Here is a 25,927-nt window from a genome sequence, read left to right on the forward strand (position 1 = left end):
TGGCTGCCAGCCTCCTCCGGCACAGCCGAGCTGCCCCACAGCAGGGGGCCGAGCCCAGCTCCTCTCAGCCTTCCTCTTGGCAGGGCCCCGGCCTTCTGTGCCAGCCCTCGTGCTTGGCCGACGGTGGACTCTGAGCTTCACTTACAGGCTGCATGCCATCCTGCATTCTCCTTTGGTGAAGTGTCTCTTTGTGTCTTTTGCCTATTGTTAATTGGGTGTTAGCTTTTGAGTTTATACACTCTACATACGAGCAGCCTTTGCCAGGTTTGAGACTTGCGGACGTTTTCTGTGTGTGTCCTGTCTGAACTTCATTAGCAGTGTCTCCCAGGGAGTGAATGGTTTGTCTGGAGAAGCCCACTTTACCAGTTCTCCTCTGTGGACTGGGCTGTGGATGTCATGTTGCTGGCACAGTGTAAGTGTGGGAAGGAACAGGATGCGAGCCAGTGTGCTGTGACCAAGGTCTTGGCCAAGGGAGGACCCTGGTGGGATGGGGACCTGCCCTAACCGGGCAGAACAAGCCACCTGGGAAGCTGGACTGAAACAAGTGCCACATTCATTTCAGTAAATAAAACGGTTTGACCAAAGAACTTTAAAAAAGCAACGGTTTTTTGAGGGGCTAGAGTGCAGCTCAGTGATAGATGTGTTCTCATCATGTGTGAGAGGCCCTGCATTTGAGTCCCCGTCGCCCCCAACAGAAGCTTTTTAAATCACTAGCTGACCTCCTCTAGAGACTGAGAATATGTGACACTGTCTGAGTCACCTTGCTCCACAAGCAAGCAGCGCCCTGTGTGCAGTGGGACAAATATAAATGACCATCAGCCCAGGACACACCTGGGCCATCAGCAGGCAGAGCTGGACGCTGCCCTGCACATGGACAGACATGACTATGAGTGACAGGAGGACAGGACAGCACACACCTGGGCCATCAGCAGGCAGAGCTGGACACTGTCCACACATGGACAGACATGACCATGAGCGACCAGGAGGAGAGGACAGTACACCACACACCTGGGCCCTGAGCAGGCAGAACTGGATGCTGCCCACATGTGGAGATGCAAGCTCAGCCAGGGTTCAGGCCTCAGTGCCGCCCAGGCTGAGGGGAGGGGGTGACACGGCACCACCCATATTCAGGGAAACAAAGTATTCAAGAAGAGGCCAAAAGAAACTAACAAAAACCACCCAAGAAAATTCCCAACCAAGAGCTGTGTGAAGAAAGCAGCGGCTGCGGCCTGCCTGTGAAAGGGTAACTGCTGGAATGCTAACAGACGTGCTTCATGTGCCAAGTGACAAGGAGGTGACCAAACACGTGGAGCTAATGGTTTCTGTAACACAACAGTGGAGAGGCCGTGAAAGGTCAAGAGCACAGGGCGAGGGACGACTGGTAAGGACAGCCTCCTGCACAGGTCTCCCGTGAGCCACGCAAACCCTCGGCAGCCACACACGCCAGGCCTTCTGCTTTGATTCCACCCAGCATCTCTTGAGGCACACAGCTTGCTTGGCACTGCTGGGGCTTCTGGGACGCTGTGCTTGGGCAGTGCCTGTGTCTGGGGACACGGGAGCAGCAGGGCTCCACCTGGAGCTGGGAGCCTGCGAGGACGGGGCAAATGGGCTCCCTGCAGGGAGAGCAGACACCTGTGTGGCCAGCCCTCCTCTGCCGTCTGAACCCTGTCCTGCAGCACTGGCGTTTGACCCAGACACACAGGTGCTGCAGAGCAGGAAGAGCACATACCCACATGGCACAGTCTGTTGGTAGGCGTTGGCACACACGTGCCTGGGACGAGCCCACACACCCTGGAGAGCCAAGGAAGAGACTGCTCACAAGCGTGTGCAGGGGCAGGCCCTGCATGTGGCACTGGGCACAGCCTGCTGCCCACCCCTGCAGCGGCATCTGTGCCAAGCCACGACTCCTGCTGGTCTCAATGCGGTCACTCACTCAGTGCCTGGGTACAGCTGTGCCACTGGGCCCGAGTGGTCAGCAGCCACGCTCCCCGCTACTTCACGTCCAGCTCGCCAGCACCCCATGCCTGTCAGCCCCGTGTTGGGCCTCGCATCCGGCAGAGGGAATGCCAACCCGTTCACCACCCTGCGGCACCTGCCAGCGTGGCACTACCCTCTGGTGTCACAGCCACCCTCAGTGCTGTAGGCGAGCATCTTCAAGTACAGACACACACACTAGCCATGCGACTCCTGCAACGCTTACTCAGAGGTGAAGGGCGAAAACCAGACCCAGCAGTGTGCAGTGTCTCCAGCATATTTTGTTGGTTTTTTGTCTTAAAATTGTTTGTAGATGTAATTAGCATACTGTTTTTGTAAGAAAAAATTATACAAGCTAGAACAAAAATTAGTCCTTCAATGCTCCCTCTCCTTCCATGTTCCACTTTGCTGCCCAGCGTAAACGACATGTGTTTTTTGTGTTCTGTTTTGTTTCCATGTTGCTGGGGATTGTGCCCAGGGCCTCCTCAGCACATCCAGTGTCCACTCTGCCATTGAGCCACATTCCGGCCCCCTCGTGGACCTTGTTGTGCCTTTTCTAACATGCACATCTGCACACACGTTCTACATACTTGGAAAATGCATACTACCAGGTTATTTTTCGCTTAACCAAGGGCATGGGAGGCGGTCTGTGTGGGCTCAAGTGCAGCTCCTGCATTCCTGCCACTGGCTGCTGTAAGCGCACCACCACAGGAAGGCAGTATGACTGAGGGCCTCTGTGTGACATCCACGGTCACTTCTCACACACGAGGCGAGTGCTACTCCAGGGGGAACTTCAGCACATTTGCTTTTCTGACCTAGTGTGATAAGCCCAGGCTCAGCAGGGCAACACAGGACTCTGTGTGTGAGGGCCTGGAACAGCAGATGGACCAGGGGATGTGCAGCAGAGAGCACAGGTGTTCACACAACTCCCCAGTTGAGCACAGGTGTTCACACAACTCCGCACTGTCCAGGAGGTAAAAGCACATATGAGTGAAAAAATACAAGTCAAGTTTATGGTCAGAGGTACTATTTCAGATCCAAAGGGGTCAAACAGGAGACTGGCACACTGCCCAAGGAGGTTGGGAGGCCTGGCAGTGTGCGCACAACACGGTGACTCCTACGGGGCACCCTGGTCTGCTTCTGGAACCTTCTGAAATTAGTCTGTTCCAAGCAGTAAAATGGGCAGGGATGGAAAGTTATAAAATGTTGAAAGGCAAGTTTGAGGAAATAGGTCAAAGCAGAGCTGAGCCAGTCACTCCAGGAAAGTGGAGGTGGTCTATGTGTACAGCACTGTCTTCTGCATTGGTCTAGAGTTTGGAGTTGTTTTCAAAGTTCCAAAGAATTCAGCTTTTTATTATTTTTCTTCTAACATGGTCCCACATGTAGCCACCTCCTACACCGAATGTAACCCGCACAATCTCAGAGAACAAACAGATGTCCCCACACGGAAGGAGGGAACCCAGCGATCCAGAAAGCCACAAGGGCTTCACAATCACTTACTTTTCTATCAGGTCCAGTGTGACTCCAGGAACCAGGCTGACACACTTCTGCATGCAAAACCTGCAGAGAAAGGAAAGAGCGTGAGAGGCATGAACGGAGAGCCCCATGTGCACGTGGCCGTCCAGCCTGGCCTCCTCACTTTCCCAGGCTTCTGGGCTTTCAGACAGGAGACAGTCTCATTGCCCCAGGCACACTCCACAGCTGCAGCTGTGAGCTGTCGGCAGGAAGGCGCTGCCTGCAGTCAATGAAGCCTGTCCCTGGAGAGGAGCTCTGAGATGCGGCAGGAACTAAACACTGCTGGAACAGACTAGACTTCCATTTTTTTTCTTAACAAGTGAGCTGGAGAGAGTGAGTCCTGGAGAAAGGAATGAATAACCTCGAGGGACACAAAGAAAGCCAGGGGAAGACAAGAAAACGCAAATCCAATCACATTTTTTTAATCATCACAAAATCCTAGGTTTCGGGGCCAAGATGTCAGTCCATGCAGACTCGGACAGGAGCTGGTGTGCAACCGGCAAGGCTTCCGCCTCATTTGTGTGCTGACAGAAGGCAGGAAACCATCTCTCTTTCCTCCTGCCAGGGCGCTGGCACAGAGCAGCACAGAATCAATGGAAATGTCATGTAAAGGCGACTTACTATTTTTAGTAGGAGAAATGTAAAATGCTTGATTCATCTAGGTTTAAAATTTAGAACAAGTAACCCCCTTTCATAAACAATAGCAGGTACATGGAGAATACTGAGGCCTACCTCTTGAGAGTTCAACTCACAATCTCCCAACTTCATGATGACGTGAGGGCAACAGAAGGAGGGTGGAAGCTGTACCTGGTGCGCTGATCTCTTCCGAGGGGACGACCAGCAGTCTGCAGGGCAGATGGCCACGAGGCTAAGAGGGTGTGCGGGGCAAGCTGTATCACTATTTGTCTGCTTGGCTATTCTTTGAACTTACAATGGCTTCATCAGGACATTTACAAAATGTACTCCCATGTCTCACTGATGGACAGTGTGCCCAGGAGAGGGCCGGGATGGGACAAGGCCACAATCAGGGGAGACCTGGAAGCCACCCTTTATAGGGGTGGGAAGGCTGGAAGGGTACAGTCAGCAGTGGGATGAGAGGGAGAGAGAAACAAAGAGGAATAGAAAGACCCAGAACCAGAAAAACAAGACCTGGTCATGCAGTGTTTGCTGGGCAAATGGCGCCTCCCCTCTCCACCCTCTAGAATGAGATTCTCCTGAAAAAGCAAGGCCCAGTTGGCCTGCAGAGAGGTTGTGCTGCAGCAATCAGTGGGTTACTGTTCAAATAACAAAAGAAGTGAACATGAAGGTTCATGCTCTCCTTTGGCAGTGAGCAGACCCTCCTGCAGGCATACAGTACACGGTGGCCTCGATGCTCCACCAGCCGGTCAGCACTGTACAGACTCTTCTGCTGACTTCCAGAGGGCTCTGCTGGGTCCACTTCCAGGGGCCTTGCACCCTCAGAGCCAGTGTACACACAGGGCTCCCACGGTGGCTTTGTGTGGTGCAAGATCTCGTGGTGGGAAAACATGACCCGTGGGAAGTGCAGTCTCAGGTCTGAGCCCTACGCAGACAGTGCTACTTTGTTGTCTGTCTTTTCATCCATAACATACTAATTGATTGGAATTTTTGGAGTCCAGTAATAACAGAATCATTTGTATCATGCTAATCCTTTTGCCAATAACAATAATAAACTTTGGACAAAATATAAAAAACAATCATTTGTATTCCAAAGAACAAACAAACGCAGGCAGAAGCTGGAAGTGCCATGACCCTTACAAAGAAGAGCTCTCTGGATGAGTCGCCCCAGCAGGCACTGAGACTCACGTGGCACTCGCTCAGAGGCAGCAGGCTGGCTGGGCCCAGGACTGGGAGGCCAGGAGTCCAGGCGGCCAGGAAATTGCAAGGAATAACTTTAGAAAGGAAGAAGCCAAAACACAAGCTTTCTGCAAGACCTTGGTGACTCCTGAGCCATAGGGAGGACAAGACTGAGGATCGCTACAGCAGACAGCTGGGAGGCTGAGTGCCGAGTGAAGCTCTCAGGATCTCCTGCCTCGAGAAGACAGGGAGGGAGATCAAGCCCTCCAAGTTAGAGGGCTTCCCATGGACACACCAAGGGACCATGCCTTAGTTACAAGCCATGCACCAGTGTTAAGAGCTGAACATCAGCACTAAGATGGAAGCCAAAGAGAGCACACTGCGAGCAAGCCTCTACAAAACCAGTGACAACCTGTGGGCGGACCTCTGCAGGCTCACCTCACCTCCTGCAGGAGCAGAGCTACATCTGTTCAGAGGAGAGAGCACAACCCAGAGCCTGTAAGGCCTGTTCCCAGATAGCATGCTATCGTGAACCAAGGGAAAAAACAGTCAGTACAAGTAGATTCACAAGTGGCCAGATTTCAGAACTGGCAGGTGAAGACCTTTTAAAATTATAAGAGAAATTTTTGATTACTAAGATATTAGCATGATCATGAATACTGAAAATGTTCTCTTAAACAAGAAATTAAAACAAGGACATCACACACAAAACCTTAAACTACAGTGTGGTTACTTGACCAAGGGTGGCATGGCCAACTGCATTTCTGAAATCTACAGAAGTCACTTCTGCCAACAACACCTGCTCTCACTGAGTTAAAACTGCTAACAGCTGTTTTTATTTTCACACGCTTTCCTTCCCTTGCACAGGAGTATTGCTGAGCAGTGAAAGGACTCTAGGCAAAAGGAGAGGCACCAAAAATGGCTCAAAACACACACAGAACCAGGTCATTAATGAGGAAGGGAAGGGCTGATGCTTACAGTGTACTGCAGGCATTTGTACGACCTTCTGTGAGGGCTCCTAGCCACTGTGTAGATGGGAACATCTGAACATCAGGAACACTACAGTGAAGCTTGGGAATGTTGCAGAGAGCTGGAGGCAGGGGTGGAGGCTAGGGCAGGAGGATGGCTCGAGCCCAGGAGCTCCAGGCCAGGCACACTGCAAGAGCCTATCTTTAAAAAGTACAAAAGACAATGAAAAGACATTTAAAGCTTTCAGAAAGATCATTTTCAAGTCAACAAGAATCAGATTAACACAGGATGTAGGAAGGCAATGGAGTAGTATTTTTAATTTACTAAAGAAAAAGAACTTATGACCCAGAATCTCCTGTCTAGTCAAACTGATGTCCAAATGTGAGAGCAAGACTATTCTCAAGTGCATGGGGCTAGAGCAGGCTTTCCGTCAAGACGTCAGGGAAGATAGCCTGGGACAGCAAGCTCAGGTCAGAGGACAGAGATCCCAAGTGCAGATCCCATATACCAAGTGATGTGAAGTAAGGCTGACGTGCACATTGACCTGTTTGCTGTCTTAAAATAAGGCACACACAGCCAAGGAGCAAAGGCACCATCTCCCATGATCTGAATTGAAAATCCAGATAGTAAAATGTGACAGATGGTGACACCAACCCTAGAAGACTGTTCATACCAAGGTGTGTACACAACTCCTACCATCAACATGAAGAGCACAAAAGACCAACAGAAAAGTGGACAAAGGACATGAACAGGCATCCCAAAGACAAGGAAGCACATGGCCACTCAACACACAAATGGATGTGCAGGGGCATCAGAGATGAGCAAAACATAGGCCCAGACCCCACAGAGTCTTCTCACACTCTTTTGTCAGCAAGAACAAAAGTGCAGTGACCCTGTCAGCCGCTGTAAAGGATGGGATCCGGAGCACGCCTTTGACACTGCTACACCAGGGAAGACAGTGTGACCACTTTGCCGTTATCTTGTAAAAGTGAGCATTCCCATAACTACGGCCTCATGACTCGGTTCTCAGTGGATAAGAAACTCCAGCATATGTTCAAGAAAACACGTGAAAGCAATGTGCATGGCAGCAGGTTCCTACCAGTAGAAGGAGATACAGGACTCAGGGCCAAGCCACCCCAGCGAGGATCCGTGCCCAACAGCGAGGATCAGGTGCAAGAGGCGCACCTGCAGAGTGGGTGCAGGCAGCTGGAGGAAGGTGCCAAGCAGCTGCACGTGGCCATACGATCACCAGCAACCCGGCTCACCAAGCGCACCCTCAGCGCACGCAGTCTGGAGGAAGGAATGGTCGTAGTGAGACAGGCACAAGGAACAATGTGCCCCGCACTTGGGTGGGGAGGGCAGGGTGGGCAGACTGGGCACAAGTGAGGTACTGCCAAGGTCCAGGTTCAGGGTGGGCAGTGGGTTTGAGGGTGTTTATCAGACAATAAAAATAAGATGCCACTCACTAAATATTTAAAGCTATGGACCCTTGCTGAGCGTGACGAGGCGGCCCCGGGTGAATCCAGTTCTGTGCATGCGCCTTCAGCAGCACCAGGAGTGGGAGGGTGCCCCTGGCCACTCTGCAGGCTGCAGCTCTGCCCATTCCAGGTGACTGAAAATGACTGTTTGTGTATGATCTGTCATAACCACACAGCTTTTCGCAGTGTACAACTCAAACTGTGAAGTACGCCATAGACAAAAACACAAGATTCGTGAGTTTGGAGAATAAGAGTAAAGGCCCTATAACCAAGGCCCAGTTAAGAAAGGGGGCATTCCCAAACAAGGCCCACATGTCTTCCTCACAGCCCCAGCCCTCTCCCTCTGCAAAGTTGCCTTCCAAGGTGGACACATGATCCACCTTCTCATCAGCCACCTCATATAAATGGATTTTTATTTTTTGCAAAGTTGCAATTCGGATCACATGTCAGTAAAGTGAACTTGCTGCCTCCTTGGAATATGCTCAGGCCTACCCTTCCTCGCCTGGTCATTACGTGGACTAGCTGCTGCAAGAGTCTGTCCAAAGAACAGGAGTGCTGATAACACAGTGGGACCTCACTGCGGGGGCTCTGGGCCTGAGGAGGAGACTTCTCCTGGGAAGGAGTATTCCACTGTCCACATGCTACAGTTTTCACTAAAATTCACTTTCAGTTTTATTGAACACATCTTCTCTTTTGAGAAGTACAGTGAACTGTACTAACGGATGGCCTGATGGAAGTCACTCACACAGGCTGCCCTAACTCCCGCCAGGCTAGTGTCTGGGACTCTCTCCATCCATCCACTGACCTCAGTTGGCCTGTATGTGTGCATGTGTATGTGTGCGTGTGTGGTGAATTCCTCTGGCTTGATATTCTGGTGAAGGTAAGCTTAGTAGGAAAGCTTACCCTTCTTGAAATGTGACATACTTAAATGCTGTTTCGTTACCCTTTGTTCTACATTTCAAGAATAATTATCTGTATGAATCCTCATTGCTTTATTGTTCTTGCGTCTCATTTTTTATTACTTTTCATTTCCCATAACACCTATTCTACTGACAAGTGATCTTAAAGTCATTTACATTTTGCAACTGAGTTGACTTCTTAAAGTGTTTCCTTGTCTTTGTTGGTTCTCTTCATCTGTGTGTTATCCCATCATCTATGTTAATATTCACCTCTTGCTCTCCCTTCCAGCCCCACTTCCTGTGACTTCATCACAAAGCAACCGCTATCTAAAACCCAGCTTCCTGGATCTGCTTTCTCTGGTGCTGTCTTGTACTGCACCCCTTTCTGGATGGGTCCTTTGTCCACGTGCATCTCTCCTCTGTGGCTGGCCTAGGTGGAGGGATCTGTCCTAGTTTGCTGGCTTGTCCAGTGTGAACTGTGCACTTACACTGAAGTGGTCAGGGTGTGGGAGCCACTCAGCAAATGAGTGGCGGGACGCTCCGAGGCCACTCCTCGCGCTGGGAAAGCCCGCCTGCAACTATAGCAAGGAAGGTGGAGGCTGTGGCCTCACAGGCCTCTGGCGAATCGGTCTCCTGTGAATCGGTTTGTGGTGCTGGGCTGCAACGCAGGGCCTCAGAGCCAGGCCAGTGCTCCACCACTGAGCCACCCTGCCTCACCAGAGTTTTGAAGGTCTCTGTCCAGTTTCCTCTCCCATGCCTTTTTCACAGGGAGGTGGGTCAGCATGGAGCCTTCCTTCAGTGCCCTGGATCTGCAGGTTTATCATTGGCACAGCTCCCCATCCCCTGACAAAAGCCCTCCCTTTATCCCCTGCTTCCTCCCACTTCACCAGCATGGGCGGCTGTCCTTCTCAGACCTGTCTGCTGCTTTGTCCCCACACTACAGGGGTGACTCCACAATGGTGGGTCCTGCGGAAGGGCTCAGTTCCACAGGACAGCCCCGCGTCAGATGCCATCTGAGCTTCTGACTGCCTGGCTCTCCATTGGGGTTCCCCTGGTATCCTCCTCAGACTTGCCAACATGTAGGAGAACTCGTAGGACCCAGGAAGGCTCTTCACTGACATTAACTGGTTGTCGTAACAGATGTGGCTCAGGAACTGCCCGCGTGTCACGTGTGGGTGAGGTGTGCAGAGGCGTACGGAGAAGTGCGCGGCTTCCACATGCTCCAGTCTGCTGCCTCCACATTCACCAAGCTGGAGGCTCCAGGCTGCTCCCTTAGAGGTTTCAACGCAGGTTGCACCTTGCAGGCTCTGATCGCTGGCCACTGGCAGCTGCACTCCATCTCCAGAGATGGGGCCTAAGGTCCATTCTTCTAGTTTCGCCTGTCCTTCTGGTCATCAGCCCCTAGGCAGAAGCTATCTCCGGCGAGGGGTGAAAAACCATCTTGCTAGCACACAGAAGCCATGATGCCCCAGAGGTCCCCATGTGCCAGAAACCTGGGACAAAGACCAAATGCTTCCTTTCATCATACCACGGGGGTCATAGTAGTAGGTGGCGGGGGCCTTGCACCACAGCCATTCTAAGTGCTGCTGAGTTTAACTCACTCCATTTTCTGCCCAGCCAGATGACTCTGAAGTGGAGGACCCACAATGCTGTCTGCTCTCCACCAAGGCAACTGCAATTCCAGAGCCTTTCATTGGCCTCTCACTGGACAGGAACTGCAGGCCTGGCAGAGACTGTTTCTGCGGTCTCAGAACATTCACAGGCCTACAGAAACTGTGGTCACCTGGGCCAGTGGAGGTGCCGACACCCTCAATCTTCAACACGCTTCTCCCACACATAGTCTAGTCCTACAAGTGACCAATGTGCCCAGGAGAGATCCGGGGTTGCTGTTAGGAACTAAGCACTGTCTTGAGGTCATCAGAACCCTTCCCAGGTCTGCAGAAAAGCACCTAAGGTTTTCTGGTGTTTTCTACAGGGTGGTTCTCTTTCTGTGTGGGGGTGGAAGAGCAGAAGGTATAATCAGAGGAGGGAAGATAATCTGGGAACAAGGACAGTCCCTGCCCCTCTCAGCACTTGCTGCTATCAGGCTGCAACCATGACTGATAGTGCTTTGCAGATCGCCAACCCCCTGGTGTCCCTGGGAGGACCCTAAGCATCTGTCCATGTTGCTCACCTGCTTTCTCTGGCTCTCCTCTGGTGAAGGATACACTCAGATCTTTTGCCCATTTAAAAAATATTTTTGTGTGTTGGGAGGGTTCTACATTCCAGTAAAAGTCTCTTGTCTTACAATTTGCTATTTTCTCCTATAATGGCAATGCAAAGGTTGTGACAAACTTCAGTTTATTATCATTTTCTTCTGAAATATGCTCTTGAAGTCATACTTAAGAACTTCTAAAACAAAGTTAACTCATATGTTCTTCTTCTCCTCTCAAAAAAATGTCACTCTTCTGAAATCTACAAGATTGCCTGAGGTTTGACAGTGAGGTCTAAAGTCCAGCTTGAGTTAAACTCTATATGAGATGCAAGTTACAGAGCAAGATTTATCTCATCATAGAGATATCTGGTCACTCCAGAAACACTGTGGGAATGCTGTCCTTCAGTGACATACCCTTGCAGCTCTGCTGAAGTCCGGTGGCCACGTCAGCATGGTCTGCTTCTGGCCTCTCCACTCTGCTCCACTGACCCGTGTGTCTGTCCTTTTGCCGACACCATGCCATCTTGAGTTCTGCGGCTTTACAGCAAGGTTTGAAGTGGGATCAGCTTCCAAACTTTATTCTTCTCTTTCAAAATTACTTGAACTAATTCTTTAATAAACATTAAAATCAACTTATCAATATCTATCTGCATGCCTGCTGGCATTCTGAACCCTCAGATGGGTATGTTCAAAACTGGCATCTCGACGACGGCGAGTCTTTGGATTTGCAGACTACCTCCTCATTTATACAGCCCATCTTAGAGGCCTCTCCTTCCCCAGTGTTTGCAGGGTCAGGCACACAGACCTCCCCACATCTTGCCAGGGAGACTATCTCAAGTACTTTGTAACTTTTGCAACATAACCAAGGGTTGTCCTGTATTTTGCACATTAAGGCTCAAGAGTCCAAGTTAGTTGTGACTTTCTGATGAATGTGATTAAGCTCTGGCAGCACCAACTCCTTTTGAGCCTTCTCTTGTATATAAGCTGTAGCTGGGACATGTGGCTGGGTGCCAGCCACGTCCACAACTGTGCCCAGTATGAAATTTTGGACCTTCCCTTCCAAAACAGGCACCTGGAAGCTGAGATAATGCACCTTCTAGGACTATAAATGCCAGTGCTTTCAGGCACTGTTGGCGGTAACACCTCTGTGAAGACAGTCTGAAAAGGTACTAGCACAGAGGCCCCGCCCAGGCCTCTGACTCTGCTGGCAGCTTGCTGGCATTATGGACCTGCATGAGTGCCACCCTGAAGGGACTGCCACCAGGGCGAATCCGTCCATGCATTCAGGGAGTCTGGCTCACCTCTGGCCCATGTGCTCGAGGTATTTTCCCGTACTATTTTTGCCCGTATTTCCATCTATTTCTTCTGCTTATCTTTGCTGTTCCTGCTTTTGTGTACACTACAGCAAACTGACTTGTACAGGAGCTATCTTTGCCTTGCTAGGCTGGTCATGTGACAAAAAGGTAAAGGGACCAGCCCTACCAGAGGAAACAAATCCCCAAGGTTTAAGTGTCACCTGGCATTGGTGAACTGGACACACCTGGCTGGTCCAGTGTGACAAAACGCCATGTTCTTCAAATTTGAATTTCTGTTAATGCCAAGTACAAGGAAAATGTAATTGATCTGTTATTCGTTTTCTATTCCACGAGCTAGCCACAATCACTTACCAGTTCTAAAACTGCCTTGGGGGAGTCCATGGACTCTCCAGAGACAAGTCACTTGTAAATATGGATGGTCTTCCTCTCAACATGCACCTCTGTTGCCTCTTTCCACGGCCCTGAAACTGGAGGTCTTCTAGCACATTGAATGGCATTGTTGAGGACATCCTGTCTTGTCGGAGAGCCCGAGAGCCCCGTGGGAGGAAAGCATTTAGTCCCGCCAGTAAATAGGACACCGGCTGAGAGTATATTTTATACATGTTTTCCATGAGGCTGAGAAATCCCCCTTTTTCTGGTTTGCTGAGTTGTAGACAAGGAAGGATGTTGAAGTGGTCAGCTTTTTTTTTTTTCTGCATTGAGATGACTTGAGTTTTTCTTTATAGCGTCAAGAGGGTGGACACCACTGACTTCTGGACAGGGAACCCACCTTGCATTCCAAACCTGATCTGAAGTGCTGTCCCTCTTCCCCACTGTGTTAGTTTTCTGTCCCTGGTTACTGGCTCAGAGCAGTTAAAACTCCTGGAATTTCCTGAGTGATAAGCGTGTCTTTTGTTTTTCATATCAAGCCCCTTTTGAGCTCACCTGAGTTAATGCTAATAGGTTACTCAGGGGTCCTAATGGCTGTAGAATGGGGCTGGTTACCAGGAAGTTCAACAGGGAAATGAGCTGCACAAAGGCTTCTGAACAGGGGACCCAGAACTCCTCCCGCCGCAGGTGAGCGCAGGATGGCTCTCTCCACTGGGCAGCAGTCTCCTCCTCCTCTACTCTGCCAGTGCCTGCACCTAGGGCAGGGTGGGGACCAAGGAAAGGACCAAGCTCTGGAAACCCATCCCCACTAGTCATGCAGATTCTGCCTTGCAGTCTTCAGGCTGGGTGGAGTGCAAGGGTCACTCCTCCTCCCCCAGAGGCATCTGTGGAGTGGCTCCCACCATCTGGCCAGAGTCCCTGGAGGTCTCTGCTGATGAGGGCGTCAGGGAGCTCTCGCAGCCGGGTTGTTCAACCCAGTCCTCCTAAATATGGAGCAGTGTGTGGGTGCCAAACACTGCTCAACAACAACAACGACAAATCTGAAAAATAGTTCACAGTACATGAAATGCAACATTAAAATGAAAACAAGCAAATTCCTTCAACTCTTCAATCCAGTAGGTTGGGGGAAAAAAAAATAAAGGAGAACAAAAACCAAACACTATCCTACAAAGAAAGTGGAGCTCTCTGCTTCCTGGTTGCTTAGGCCCTTGGCCGTGTACACTGCTCAATTCTGGCTCAGCGCTCTGGAGTCAGCTGACCATGGACCAAACTTCTCAACCTGTGAGCCAACATAAACTTTTCCTCCTCTAAGCTGTTCTTGGTAGTTCTTCTGATCACTGCCATGAAAAGCTGACTGAAACCCCAGGCAAGTGCTCTACCACCAAGCTATCCCCAGCCCAAGGCTTCTGTTTTTGAGGAATCCAAGACTTAAAGGGAGGCTCCTGGTCCCTCCCACCTCACTGCCCCTGAGGTGGTCAATGACCAGTACTGACTTGCAAAGCAGAAAAGCAGCACCCCTTCTGAAGAGGCAAACCTGTCCCTGGAGGCAACCGTGAAGGCATAAAGAGCGCAAGGAGCTACCAGGATCTCCACGGAGGGCTGTGCCACTCTGCAGTGGTGGGGCCTGTGTACATTTAGAATCTAGCTTGTTTGGGATGACTTTGAATTCCTCTTGCCCCTCAGCCTGGGATTCAAATCTCAGTGTGTTTTCATCTAATGCACTGAAATCACAAGAGCGTGTTTACACAAGGTACTGATGAAGGTTAGAAGTGAACGTGCACTACACAGATGGAGGGACTGGACGGCCACCAAGGACCAGCTTCCCATGGCCTCCTCCCGAGGGCACCGCCATGACAGTGGTGCTGAGAAGTGACCAGGGGGTGTGCCACTGCCATCCCTGGGGGCCACCATACACGCAGGCGTCTGCACCCCCAGGCATGCCTCAGGACTCATCTCCCCTGTCTGGAAGTGGGATGGCCGCAGGGCACACCCACAAAACTGTTTCTTCAAAACACTTGTGATCTTTTTTACATTACAAAGAACAAAATACTTAAATCACAATATTCCACCAGGCTTACTCCCAGCACCCTTCTCTCTTGACGTGTGATTTGCTCTTTCTACGTTAAGAGGGCATGCCCTGGACCCTGACCTTCCCCTTACATCAAAGTGCACTCCCCTGTGGATTCTCCCCAAGCCAGAGGCCAGCCGCCACCTCTGTGGACGAGGACAGGAGGGCGGCTGCAGTGGCCCCATGCTCCTCGCTACTCACTAACGACCTGGAAAGGGTGTCCCACTCAGAACTGGGGCCAGCGAGATGCTGCGAGCAGCAGAGCTCGTGAGCCTGCGGCTGGCTGCCTTGCGTGGCCCACTGTACAGTCAGCTGGTTCCCATCACAGGACAGAGATGGGTGTTGCTGCAGATCTCTGAAGCTGCTGCACGTTTCACGGCCAGAAGCCAAGCCCTGACTCTGCCAAAGTGAGGAAAGAGGAGATCAGCTGGGGAATCAGAGCCCCAGCTGCCCCGCCTCCAGACACCAACAGCCGCCCCCAGCAGAGGTGGCGGCCCAGGCACCTGCCTGCTCCTCGCAGACTCCTGAGAGCCGGGAGCGGGGACAGACACATGGCCAACTGGTGACCACAGCTGTCTGTAGCACGCACCCCAGGCCGGGCTCTGCTTGGGTCTCATGTATGCCAAGACCTCCTCTGCCAGGCGGGTTCGGGATGGCATAAGACGCACTTTCAAAAGCTCCCTCAGTCAGGGGCCGTTTTTAAGATGCTCCATGTGTACTTTTTTGCAGGTACTTTTCTGCTACACCAGGCTTATCCCCTGATGACCCTGGTCAGAGTGAGCCATACAAAACAAAGGAAGGACTTCTCGTACTCCTCGAACCCAAGGTTGTGTGACCAGATAAAACGAATATCTATTTGTCGATTAAAAAAAAAATCAAAAACTGAAATGCACGTGCCTCCTCCTGCCAACATTCTTGCCGCTCCTCCCAGCTTGGTACACTGATGTGTACAGAGGGTCACGTAAGTATCTTTCGTGGCAGGCAATTTACATGTGCTGCTCTCAGTCCCTCCTAGAGGGGAGAAAGGGACCTGGCTGAGAACCCACCTCCAGAGAGGCGAGCAGGATGAGCCGGGGCAGCCAGGGCAGCCGGGGCAGCGGCCTACACGGTTCCAGGGACTGATGACCTACAGCTGCACGGATTGTCTGATGAGAGGCCAGTGTAGTGTTACAAAGTCTCAGTTCAGGAAAGCGGGGAGAAGAGGAGACAGCAGCGAGGTGAGCCTGGGAAAGGAGGAGCGGGAAAGCAAGTGGTGGCTGGACCCTCAGTGGGAGGCTGCGGGCAGTGCTGCACAGTGCACCTGCTCTAAGCTGGCCTGTAAGACGGAGAGGCCTGCAAACCGCAGGACGGGCAAGGAGCCCCTGAGAGTCTCCTGTGGTGGCTCTGCCTGAGACCCACCTGTCTTTGGGAGGGCCGTGCAGTGCGGCCCTGCCTGCCCAGCCCCACCACGCCAGCTTCTACTCTGAAGCTGACAACTCAGGTGTTGTGGCTTCTGCCTCGTCTAGTCATGAGGACTTCACGCACGTCCCTCTCCTCCGGTCCCCTTCCCTTATCGGGAGGCATTCTCCCCACTGACGGCCTCAATCACTCTTAGGAGTAAAGTGCCCAGAGTGTTTCTAAACCTTCATAGCTCCAACACAACATCAACTTCCTGTGAACATTCATCAATTGTGCACTTGATCAGCACCAGACATTGCAGCTGCTTTACGACCACGAGCACATTAACTTAACAGAAGCAGATGGACATGACGACAACATTGCCGGCTTGAGGATTTTGCAGGGAACCCAGCCAGATACGGGAAACTTCCACCGGAGCGAGGTTTCCACAGCAGGCGAGGCCAGTGATATCAGTCAGACGAGGGCAAAGCCAGGCACTTCTCACTTCTCTGCACCCTCAACAGCACGGAAAGTGAGGCAGAAGGAAGAGCAAGAATAGCAAGCTCCCGCAGGCCCCAGTGATGCTGCGGTGTGGAGCATCCTCGACACACGAGGTCCAGGGTTTGCCCTCGCCTGCCGCAGGGGAGGTTGGGGAGCTCACACACTTTGCCCTATTTGCTGGTTGTGACTGCTTGTCCCTGATCTGTGATTCACACAGGAGGTCGGCAGCCAGGGACATGGCCCTCTGCTGAGATTCTCTACAAACCAGCCCTGGAGGCTGTGGGTATTACAAGGTGGAGAACGAACAAGCCCAACGTGGCTCCTCGGGAGCCCTGGATGAGCCAGTCCTTCCCTGTAGGGCCCGGGGCTCTGCATGCTCTGCCCTCACAGGATATGATGGAGGTCCTGGGCCTCCACTCAGAGGCCTGGAGGACCCTTACAGCATACTGGGACTCATTTTCACTTACTTTTAGGGACAACTTTATGTCTACAGGAAGAAGGAAAGCCTGCTCACCACGGTTCTCATGCCAGTCCTGCCAAGTTCCATGAGAAGCTCGCTTCTCATGCCAGTCCTGCCAAGGTCCTTGACTCGCCATTTGAGAGGGCTGGGGCAGGCATGAGTGAGTGTGTACCCTGGCAAAACCCGGCCTTTGCATAAACTCATGGCCCTGCCCCTCCTGTGGCTGTGCTGGATGCAAACTGCACAGAGTGGTCCAGCAGTCCCCAGGCTGCTGCCTGGGGAGCTGAGCATGCTGCCCCACGGGCTGGACGTGGTGCTTTTGCTTTTGCCCTGAAGTAACGTGGTTTTGACATTCTAATCCTGAAGGAACACTCTGTTAGACACTGAGATATAAGGGGAAAGTGATGAATAAGAAATCAAAAGAACATTAAAACAAGAAAAAAAAATCATTAAAAAGACAATTTCTTGGCAATCTTTATTTTTGGTACCAGGGATTGAACCCAGTGGTGCTTAACCACTGAGCCACATCCCTAGCCCTTTGTATTTTTTTGTTTTGATACAGGGTTTAGCTAAGGTGCTCAGGGCCTCGCTAGGTTGCTGAGGCCAGCCTTGACCTTGTGATCCTCCTGTCTCAAATTCCCAAGTTACTGGGTTTATAGACATGCACCACCACAGCCAGCTTTCCCGGAGAGTCACCAATTGCTACATTCAAACGAGAGGGGGGCCATGCTTCTCAGAGGCATAAGAGTGCCAAAAGCCTGGGGTTTTCTTCCTGAGGCTTGAACCTCAGCTGGCTCACTAAGGAAGAATGTGGCCTGGGACATCAATTCTCACCTATCACTGAAATGAGGACCCTGGAGAGATGGCTGGTCCTGACATCTGCTGGCACAGAGACAGTGTGATTCTGGCAGTCCTGAAGTAGTTAGGGCTGAGCTACAGCTCAGGGATAGAGTGGGTGCCTGGCATGTGTGACACCTAGATTTGATCCCCGGCACTGTAAAGATAAATAAAGATTTGCTGGTGATTTGATTAATCCATAAAAGAAAAATATTTTTCAAAGTTGATATGCTCATCATGCCAAAATTGTAAACATTTATAGTCGATACAAAGAGTACTATTTTGTCTTTTCCTAGTTTCAAAAATGCAAAATTATTTTAAGTTCTACATAATAAAGTAACCCAATAGTCCATCAAATGTTGTCTGCCTTAGAAGCATGCTAAGCTGAGGCTCAACTCTCTTGGACCTCTGGAATTCGTTGTTCTTTGCCTACACCAGTCCAAAGTCACTTCAGTAATACATCTGTCACTCCTCTGAAGCCTTTCTCAAAGTCGAACACAGATGCCAAAATCCAAAAGGCATGCCTACTAAGACGTCACCACATGACTCACAAAGATCAACTCAAAATGCAACAAAGACCTAAGTGTAATGGCAGAGCTATGAAGTTCTAGGATGGAAACTTCATGACCTTGGGTTAGTTGATGGTTCCTTAAACCTGACACTAACAGAACAGGAACAAGACAAAAATAGGTAACTTGTACTTTATCAAAACTAAAAATATGCCTGCATCAGAGGACGCCATCAAGGAATGAGAAGACATCAGGGAGAGGGAAAGTGCCTCTGCTTCTCACGTCTGATGATGGTCAACCACTTGGAACACATAAGGACTCCAAAATCCAACAAGAAAGACACCAACCGCCAGCTGGGAAGCGGACCGAGGACTGGGGCAGACATTTCTGAATAGCCGAAGATCACACAAAAGGATGCGTGATGCCACTAGTCATGGGGAATGCAAACAGCCGTGAGACACTAGGGTACACGGGCTTCCTGGAACCAAGAGGCACGGGGGAGATGATACCTCTGCACCAAGTTTCCAGGGATGGTTACATGAATAACCATGGGTACAGCTGAAGGGAACATGATCCTGAGACACAGGCCAGACCGGAAGTGCTCTTACTAAAGGTGCTGCTGACTGAGAGGCTGTTTGGCTCTCAAGTCAGCCCAGCCCTGATTCAACCAGTGGCACAGCGCTCCTGTTTACCGAAGGGATTTGTCACTATGCCACCTGGGGCCTCCTCACTCTGACTCACATGCTGCTGCTTCCTCCCAGTGACTTACAGACTCACAGGGCAGACTCTGTCCACTGTGAGATGCAAAGGGGAAATGCTTTCACTTTGCAAACATGACCTTTCACACGTGATGGGAGCCGTCTGGCAGGCAGCCTGACCTTTCACTAGAGAGGACTGGTGACAGCTGGTGCATGAGCTATGCCCTTTGACCTACTGATCCCATTTCTGAAAACGGCTAGAGAAATGCTCCAAACAAGGAGAAGCTCCATGCTCTGCAAAGATGAACAGGAACCTTGCCCCGCCACAAAAACTGAAATCTTACAATAAGAGGGGGATCCTTAAGTAATAGTGCCCATAAATAGGATAGAGTATTGAATTTGAAGATAAAATTTGGGTAACAACATAAAATGGTAATCTTAAGCAGTTTTTAAATTTTAGAAACAAAATACAAACACAATGTACGAATCCAATTGAGTAAAATTACGTACATATATGGATGGAAAGGATCTTGAGTAACAAAAATAGGTGGGATTCTGAGTCCTTTTTCTTCCACTGACTCCTTTTCAAGGTTTGCTATCACAATACTGTTTGTGCAGTAAGTGGAATGAAATGGAAGGCTCACTCTGTGGCTCTGTTCGCAGTGTGGGAACACTGGGGCCACATGGGCTGAGGAGGGAACCGTGGGCGATGCTCTCCTGTCTCCCAGCCCAGGCTTCTGCATCTTGGGGGCTGCGCTCCAGGACAGCACTTCAGGTGAAGGAGAGACATCGGAGTCAGGGCCTATCTGCCCCCTCAATTTCACTGCTCCTGCTGCCTTCCACGTTCGCAACACCCCAAGAGGGTCTAAGAGGAGGAAAGCCACTCAAGAAGCCCAAGATCAAGGTAAAGAGAAGAGGAGACTAAGAAGCAGTCAAAGAAGAAGAAAGAACACAGAGGAGAGGAAATGGCTGCAGACCAGAAGAGAAGAGTGAATGCTACCCCTGGACTTTCCAGAACCCTGTGGGGCTGGGCCACTCGGCTCCCCAGGGCACCAGCAGGGTCCTGAGGGCTGGCTGCCAAGTGGCTTACTCTGAGAGAGACACCACTGCAGGAAAGCAAAACAAGAAGTGGGCCTGGGGCCACGAGTACAGGGCAGCAGAATGGGACAAGGCACCAAGGGATGCCAGGCAAGACCAGACTTCAAGAGAACAGCTCAATTTACAAGACAGCTGTCCAGGCTGGAGAATGGGAAGGAAGGCTGAGTGACTTGAGGACACAAGCTGTGTGGGGCACTCCCTGATTCTGGGTGGCACTTAACCGTCCCTTGCAAATATCAAGAACTCGCATTTGGGGGTGGAGGCGCACAGGGTCAGTCTGCCTGGACTGAGGCCCTGGAGCACCATGCATGGACATCAGCTCCTGCTGGTTCAGGTGGCAGTGGGCTCTGGGGGAAAGCATGCAGGTTTGGGATCTGGAGTCCAGGCTCCCACCAGGCTCTACTGTACATTAGGCTGAACTGCTGGGCAGCTGTGAGCTGAGCATCTGGTCCCTGATCAAGCACACACGGATGTTGTTGCATTAGCTCTGCTTTGACTGTTCCTGGACTATTAGTAAAAGCAAAAATGAAGCCATGAGGGAAAAAGTGCTGTGAATCAGAGCACTACTCCACTAGCACATGAAGCAACTCACACTGCGGCCTCCACAGGCCTTATGCAGCCACGTGAGGAGTGGAGCACGTCTCAGGCTCATCCTGGGAACCCGAAAGCTGGAGTGACACGGCATACTCAGGGGGCAGCAGGACCAGGGGGCAGCAGGCCTGCTGAGTCCCCGCCTCCTCAAGGGTCCACCGACCCTAGGAGCATGTCTGTCAGACAAGGCAGGGTGTGACATAGGGTGGAAGCTCATCCTTCACCAGCATCCTTCCTAGCCCGCCCTGCTGCACCAGGCAGGCCCACCCGCAGGCCAGGAGCTGCCCAGAGGGAAAGTGGTGAGCTAATACTGGGAGAAACAGCACAACAGAACTAGTATGTGCAGCACTTGCTCCAGAAAGAACCATTTACTGGCACCACCAACAGCATGTCCCTGAGAAGGCTGCACATCAAGCGACCAGCCTGCTCAGAGGCCCACTCACAGAGGGGAGCTAGTCGGAGGGAGCAAAACCATCTGACACCCTGCAGCCACCATCCAGGAGCAAGGCCACAGCGTTCGCTCCGCACAACCCAGATGCCAGCCAGGCAGTAGTGATGGCTTCGACCAAGTCCTCAACAAGAAGAACACCCCCAATTGCATGCCCTGGAGCACCCCACAGGTGAAATAAAAAAGGGAGGGCTTTCCCAACAAACTTCATGTCTAACAATGGGCATGGGAGTGAGAAAGAACAAGAAAAACTGACCCATAAAAGGAAGAGACAGTTGAGATGATGCTTTCCTGCACCCTCAGAATGTACTGCTCAGCACCCACGTGGACGTTAAGCACACTCACCGCAGCAATATGGAGGCTGTGGCTGCTGCCTCCTGCAGTGACCGATTTGGGGGCTGACAGAAACCTCCCAACAGCCAGTCGCTGTACAACCCCTCAGGCTACGGTGACAAACTGCAGGTGCAAGAAGAGTGTCCTCGTTGGTCTGGCTGAGCGCCGAGGTACTGCCCAGCCCTCGTCTCCCATGATGCTACACATGTGCCAAGGCACCTTACCTGATAGGAGACCTGTGAAGGAGCCTCTTGACCTCCCGCCCCCCACTGTGAAGGTGTTCTGCTGCAAAGACACATTTCTCTGAGAAAATCTGATTTAAAAGATCTGCATTTACTAAGCCATGAGAGTGGTGATCACAGAGACAGGATGGTGACGAAAAACAGAGCTACTGCTCACTCATCACGATGCCATTCCAGGGCCAGGGCTGGAACCTTCCATGGAGAGAACTAGGTCTGGAGTCTCTGATGGGCACCAGGGAAGCTGAAGCTATAAAACAGGGGATCCAAGGGCCGGCAGAGGATGGGGTGCTGCAGGAGCCTTGGTGGGGAACCACATTTGTGCTGGTCTTGATGATCACCAAGGAGCAGAGCTGGGCACCCCACCAGAAGGCCAGGGCAGGAAAGGCAGCTCACAAGTCAGACCCTGGGACATTTCAGGCCTGTCCTCCCAACCAAGGTTTCAGGAAAACTCTGGATAGCACTCAGCATTCATCAGGGAAGAAAATCAAAGGCATAGGCCTCCGTTTACTTAAAACCCAGCACCAGGCCACAGCCATCCATCAACTGCAGGCCCACACACGTGTGAGCCAAGAACCCAATCCAGCCACTCAGTGCAGTCCCTGGGCACATACATGCTCAAGATGGCGATGGAGATATATCACTGTTTTGTGCCACCTCTGTAGAACTTAAACCAATAAAGTGATAACATCATGGGAAATTCTTTTTAAACAGGAAATGTTAATTAGTGATATAGACATCGAAGGTTTTAGAAGGTAAACTGATGCCTGTAGTGTACTTGGCAATACTTCTCAGAGCTGGATGCACAGGAGATCCAAGATAGCGGACTGGAGGAAGGCTGCGTTCCTTGTTGCTCTGAAACTCCGGTTTCAAGCAGAGGATATCTGTTTCTTGATTGCTCAGTGTCAGGCGCCTATCATCCGCCATTTGCCTGCCTCTCGTCTGTCCATCACCTGCCTTATACCTATCCATCACCCAACGCACGAGGTTCACCTCCCGATCGTCCGACAACAGTCAGCAAACTGATCGCCGACCGCCAGTGGAGCACCAGCTGCCTGCTGCTGCCTGGAAGTTCACTGTCACAGTACCTGCAGCTTTGATTACATGTGGCTGCAGCCATTTTGAGACAAGAGCCAGGCCCCGTAGGACCCCTGGCCGGACTGACTGAGCACCATCTCCAGGATCCCTCAGCCCGATCTATCACTCCCTGCCTCTGGGGCCCTCACCTCGACTGCTCCCTGCCACCAGAACCCCCCAGACCAACTGACTGCACTCTATCACCGGGACCCCAGACTGATTGCAACCGGCCTCCAGGATCCCACAACCACACCAAACACACCCGACCTCCAGGACCCCAGCCTGTTCAACGGCATCCCGCCTCCAGGACCTCCTGCTGACCATGGCCACAATCTGAGCTGCAGCTCCCCATATGCCAACACATTTCCAAGCCAGAGCGGCCATCTTGGATAATCCTGGAAGCCAGAGCTCCGATCTTTAGGTGGGGCAAATCCCATCCTGAGACACCTGCTAGAGACTTGAAGCTCATTGTCAGGTACCTCTCATGCATCAGGCTACTGAACTCTGGGAGGTTTCATTACTATATGACTGTTATACAGTAGATTTTCTTTTTTCTCCTTATTGAAAAAATTTAAGTTTTTATTTCTTTACTTTTCTTGCTCTCTTTTCCTTTTGTTTACCTGTTCCCTCAGAGTCTCTTTCTCCCTTTTTTCCATGCTAACATCCAATTTGTTTTGATTAGAACCTCACCCTTTCTATTATATAGAACTTCTGTATATTCTCTTCTTATCCCATTAACAGCCACATTCTACATCCCTCTGCATCCTCTTTGTCCTCCATTTGAAACTGCAGAACTTACTGCAAATCTGTTTGTTTTACTGAAGATAATATTTGAACTCATTCTGTTTATTATGACAATTTTGTTATTGTCCTCATAGGGGCTATTTGGTCTAGGATTGCATAGTGTCTGAATTGGGCACTGATAATACTTATCTCCCCTTAAAGAAAGGGTTTTGGAAACCTATAGGGCCACTATAAGGCTGTAGGGGGAAATCTGCAATATCCCAGATCTGCACTGCTAGAGGGGAAGATACATGAGCAACATGAAAAAACAAGGGAAGAAAATGATTCAAACAAATCTAGATTCTATATTAATAGAATCCAATGACAGTATGTTAGAAGAAATGTCAGAAAAGGACTTCAGATTATTCATGATTAAGATGATTCATGAAGCAAAGGATAAGATAAGAGAGCAAATGCAGGCAATGAATGATAATACCAGTAAGCTGAAAGAGCACCGGCAGGAAGCAAAAGATCATTTCAACAAAGAGATAGAGATTCTCAAAAAAAAAAACAAAAAAAAAACAAAAAACCAAACGGAAATCCTTGAAATGAAGAAGGAAACAATAAACCAAATAAAAACCTCAATGGAAAGCATCACCAAAAAGACTAGATCACGTGGAAGACAGAACCTCAGACAATGAAGACAAAATATTTAATCTTGAAAATAAAGTTGCCCAAACAGAGAAGATGGTAAAAAAATCAGGAACAGAATCTCCAAGAACTATGGGACATCATGAAAAGACCAAATTTAAGAATTATTGGGATTGAGGAAGGCACAGAGATACAAACCAAAGGAATGAACATCCTATTCAATGAAATAATATCAGAAAATTTCCCAAACCTGAAGAATGAAATGGAAAAATCAAATACAAGAGGCTTACAGAACACCAAATGCACAGAATCACAACAGGTTCACACCAAGGCACATTATAATGAAAATGCCTAACATTCAAAATAAAGATAGGATTTTGAAGGCCGCACGAGAAAAGCATCAGATTACATATAGGAGGAGACCAATACGGATAGCAGCTGACTTCTCAACCCAGACTCCAAAAGCTAGAAGGGCCTGGAACAACATATTTCAAGCTCTGAAAGAAGATGGTTGCCAACCAAGAATCCTATACCCAGCAAAACTAACCTTCAGATTTGAAGATGAAATAAAATCCTTCCATGATAAACAAAAGTTAAAAGAATTTACAAATAGAAAGCCTGCACTACAGAATGTTCTCAACGAAATATTCCATGAGGAGGAAAAGAAAAACAAAAATGGTGGTCAGCAAAGGGAGGAACTACCTTAGAGAAAAACCACTCAAAGGAGAAACTAAGCCAACTTAAAAACCAAAAATAAGCCAAATGACTGGGAATACAAATCATATCTCAATAATAACCCTGAACGTTAATGGCCTAAACTCATTAATCAAAAGACACAGACTGGCAGAATGGATTAAAAAGAAAGACCCAACAATATGCTGCCTGCAAGAGACTCATCTCATAGAAAAAGACATCCACAGACTAAAGGTGAAAGGATGGGAAAAAACCTTCCACGCCCATGGACTCAGTAAAAAAGCGGGGGTTTCCATCCTTATATCAGATAAAGTGGACTTCAAGCCAAAGTTAGTCAAAAGGGATAAAGAAGGACATTTCATACTACTTAAGGGAACCATAAATCAGGAAGACATAATGATAGTAAATATTTATGCCCCAAACAATGGTGCATCCCTGCACATCAAACAAATCCTTCTCAATTTCAGGAATCCCATAGACCACAACACAATAATTCTGGGTGACTTTAACGCACCGCTGTCACTACTAGATAGATCTTCCAAACAAAATCCAACCAAAGAAACCATAGAACTCAATAACACAATCAATAACCTAGACTTAATAGACACATATAGAACATTCCATCCATCAACGAGCAGATTCACTTTCTTCTCAGCAGCACACAGAAACTTCTCGAAAACAGACCATGTTATGCCACAAAGCAGCCCTTAGGAAATGCAAAAAAATAGAGATACTGCCTTGTGTTCTATCAGGTCATAATGGACTGAGAACAGAAATCGATGACAAAATAAAAAAGGGAAATTACTCCAACACCTGGGGACTAAATAATATGCGACTGAATGAAACATGGATAACAAAAAACATCAGGGAGGAGATTAAAAAATTCTTAGAGGTCAATGAGAACGATGACACAACATATCAAAATCTTTGGGACACTATGAAAGCAATACTAAGAGGAAAATTCATTGCATGGAGCGCATTCCAGAAAAGAATGAAAAGTCAACAACTAAATGACCTAACATTACAGCTCAAAGCCCTAGAAAAAGAAGAACAGAATAACAGCAAAAGTAGTAGAAGACAGGAAATAATTAAAAT

General features: G+C 49.8%; 1 protein-coding gene across 3 annotated transcripts in view; it reads right to left on the reverse strand.

The window, feature by feature from the left end:
* RPTOR (regulatory associated protein of MTOR complex 1) overlaps positions 1 to 25,927 on the reverse strand; it is a 346,921-nt gene that overhangs the window by 135,712 nt on the left and 185,282 nt on the right. For all 3 annotated transcript variants that reach the window (XM_079133423.1, XM_079133424.1, XM_079133425.1), the window contains one exon: positions 3,475 to 3,534. In XM_079133423.1, the coding sequence (XP_078989549.1) occupies positions 3,475 to 3,534 (60 nt within the window). Of the gene's footprint in view, positions 1 to 3,474; positions 3,535 to 25,927 lie in introns of those variants that run through there.

This window comes from Sciurus vulgaris (genome assembly GCF_902686455.1).
Source record: "Sciurus vulgaris genome assembly, chromosome: 3".
Classification (NCBI taxonomy): domain Eukaryota; kingdom Metazoa; phylum Chordata; class Mammalia; order Rodentia; family Sciuridae; genus Sciurus; species Sciurus vulgaris.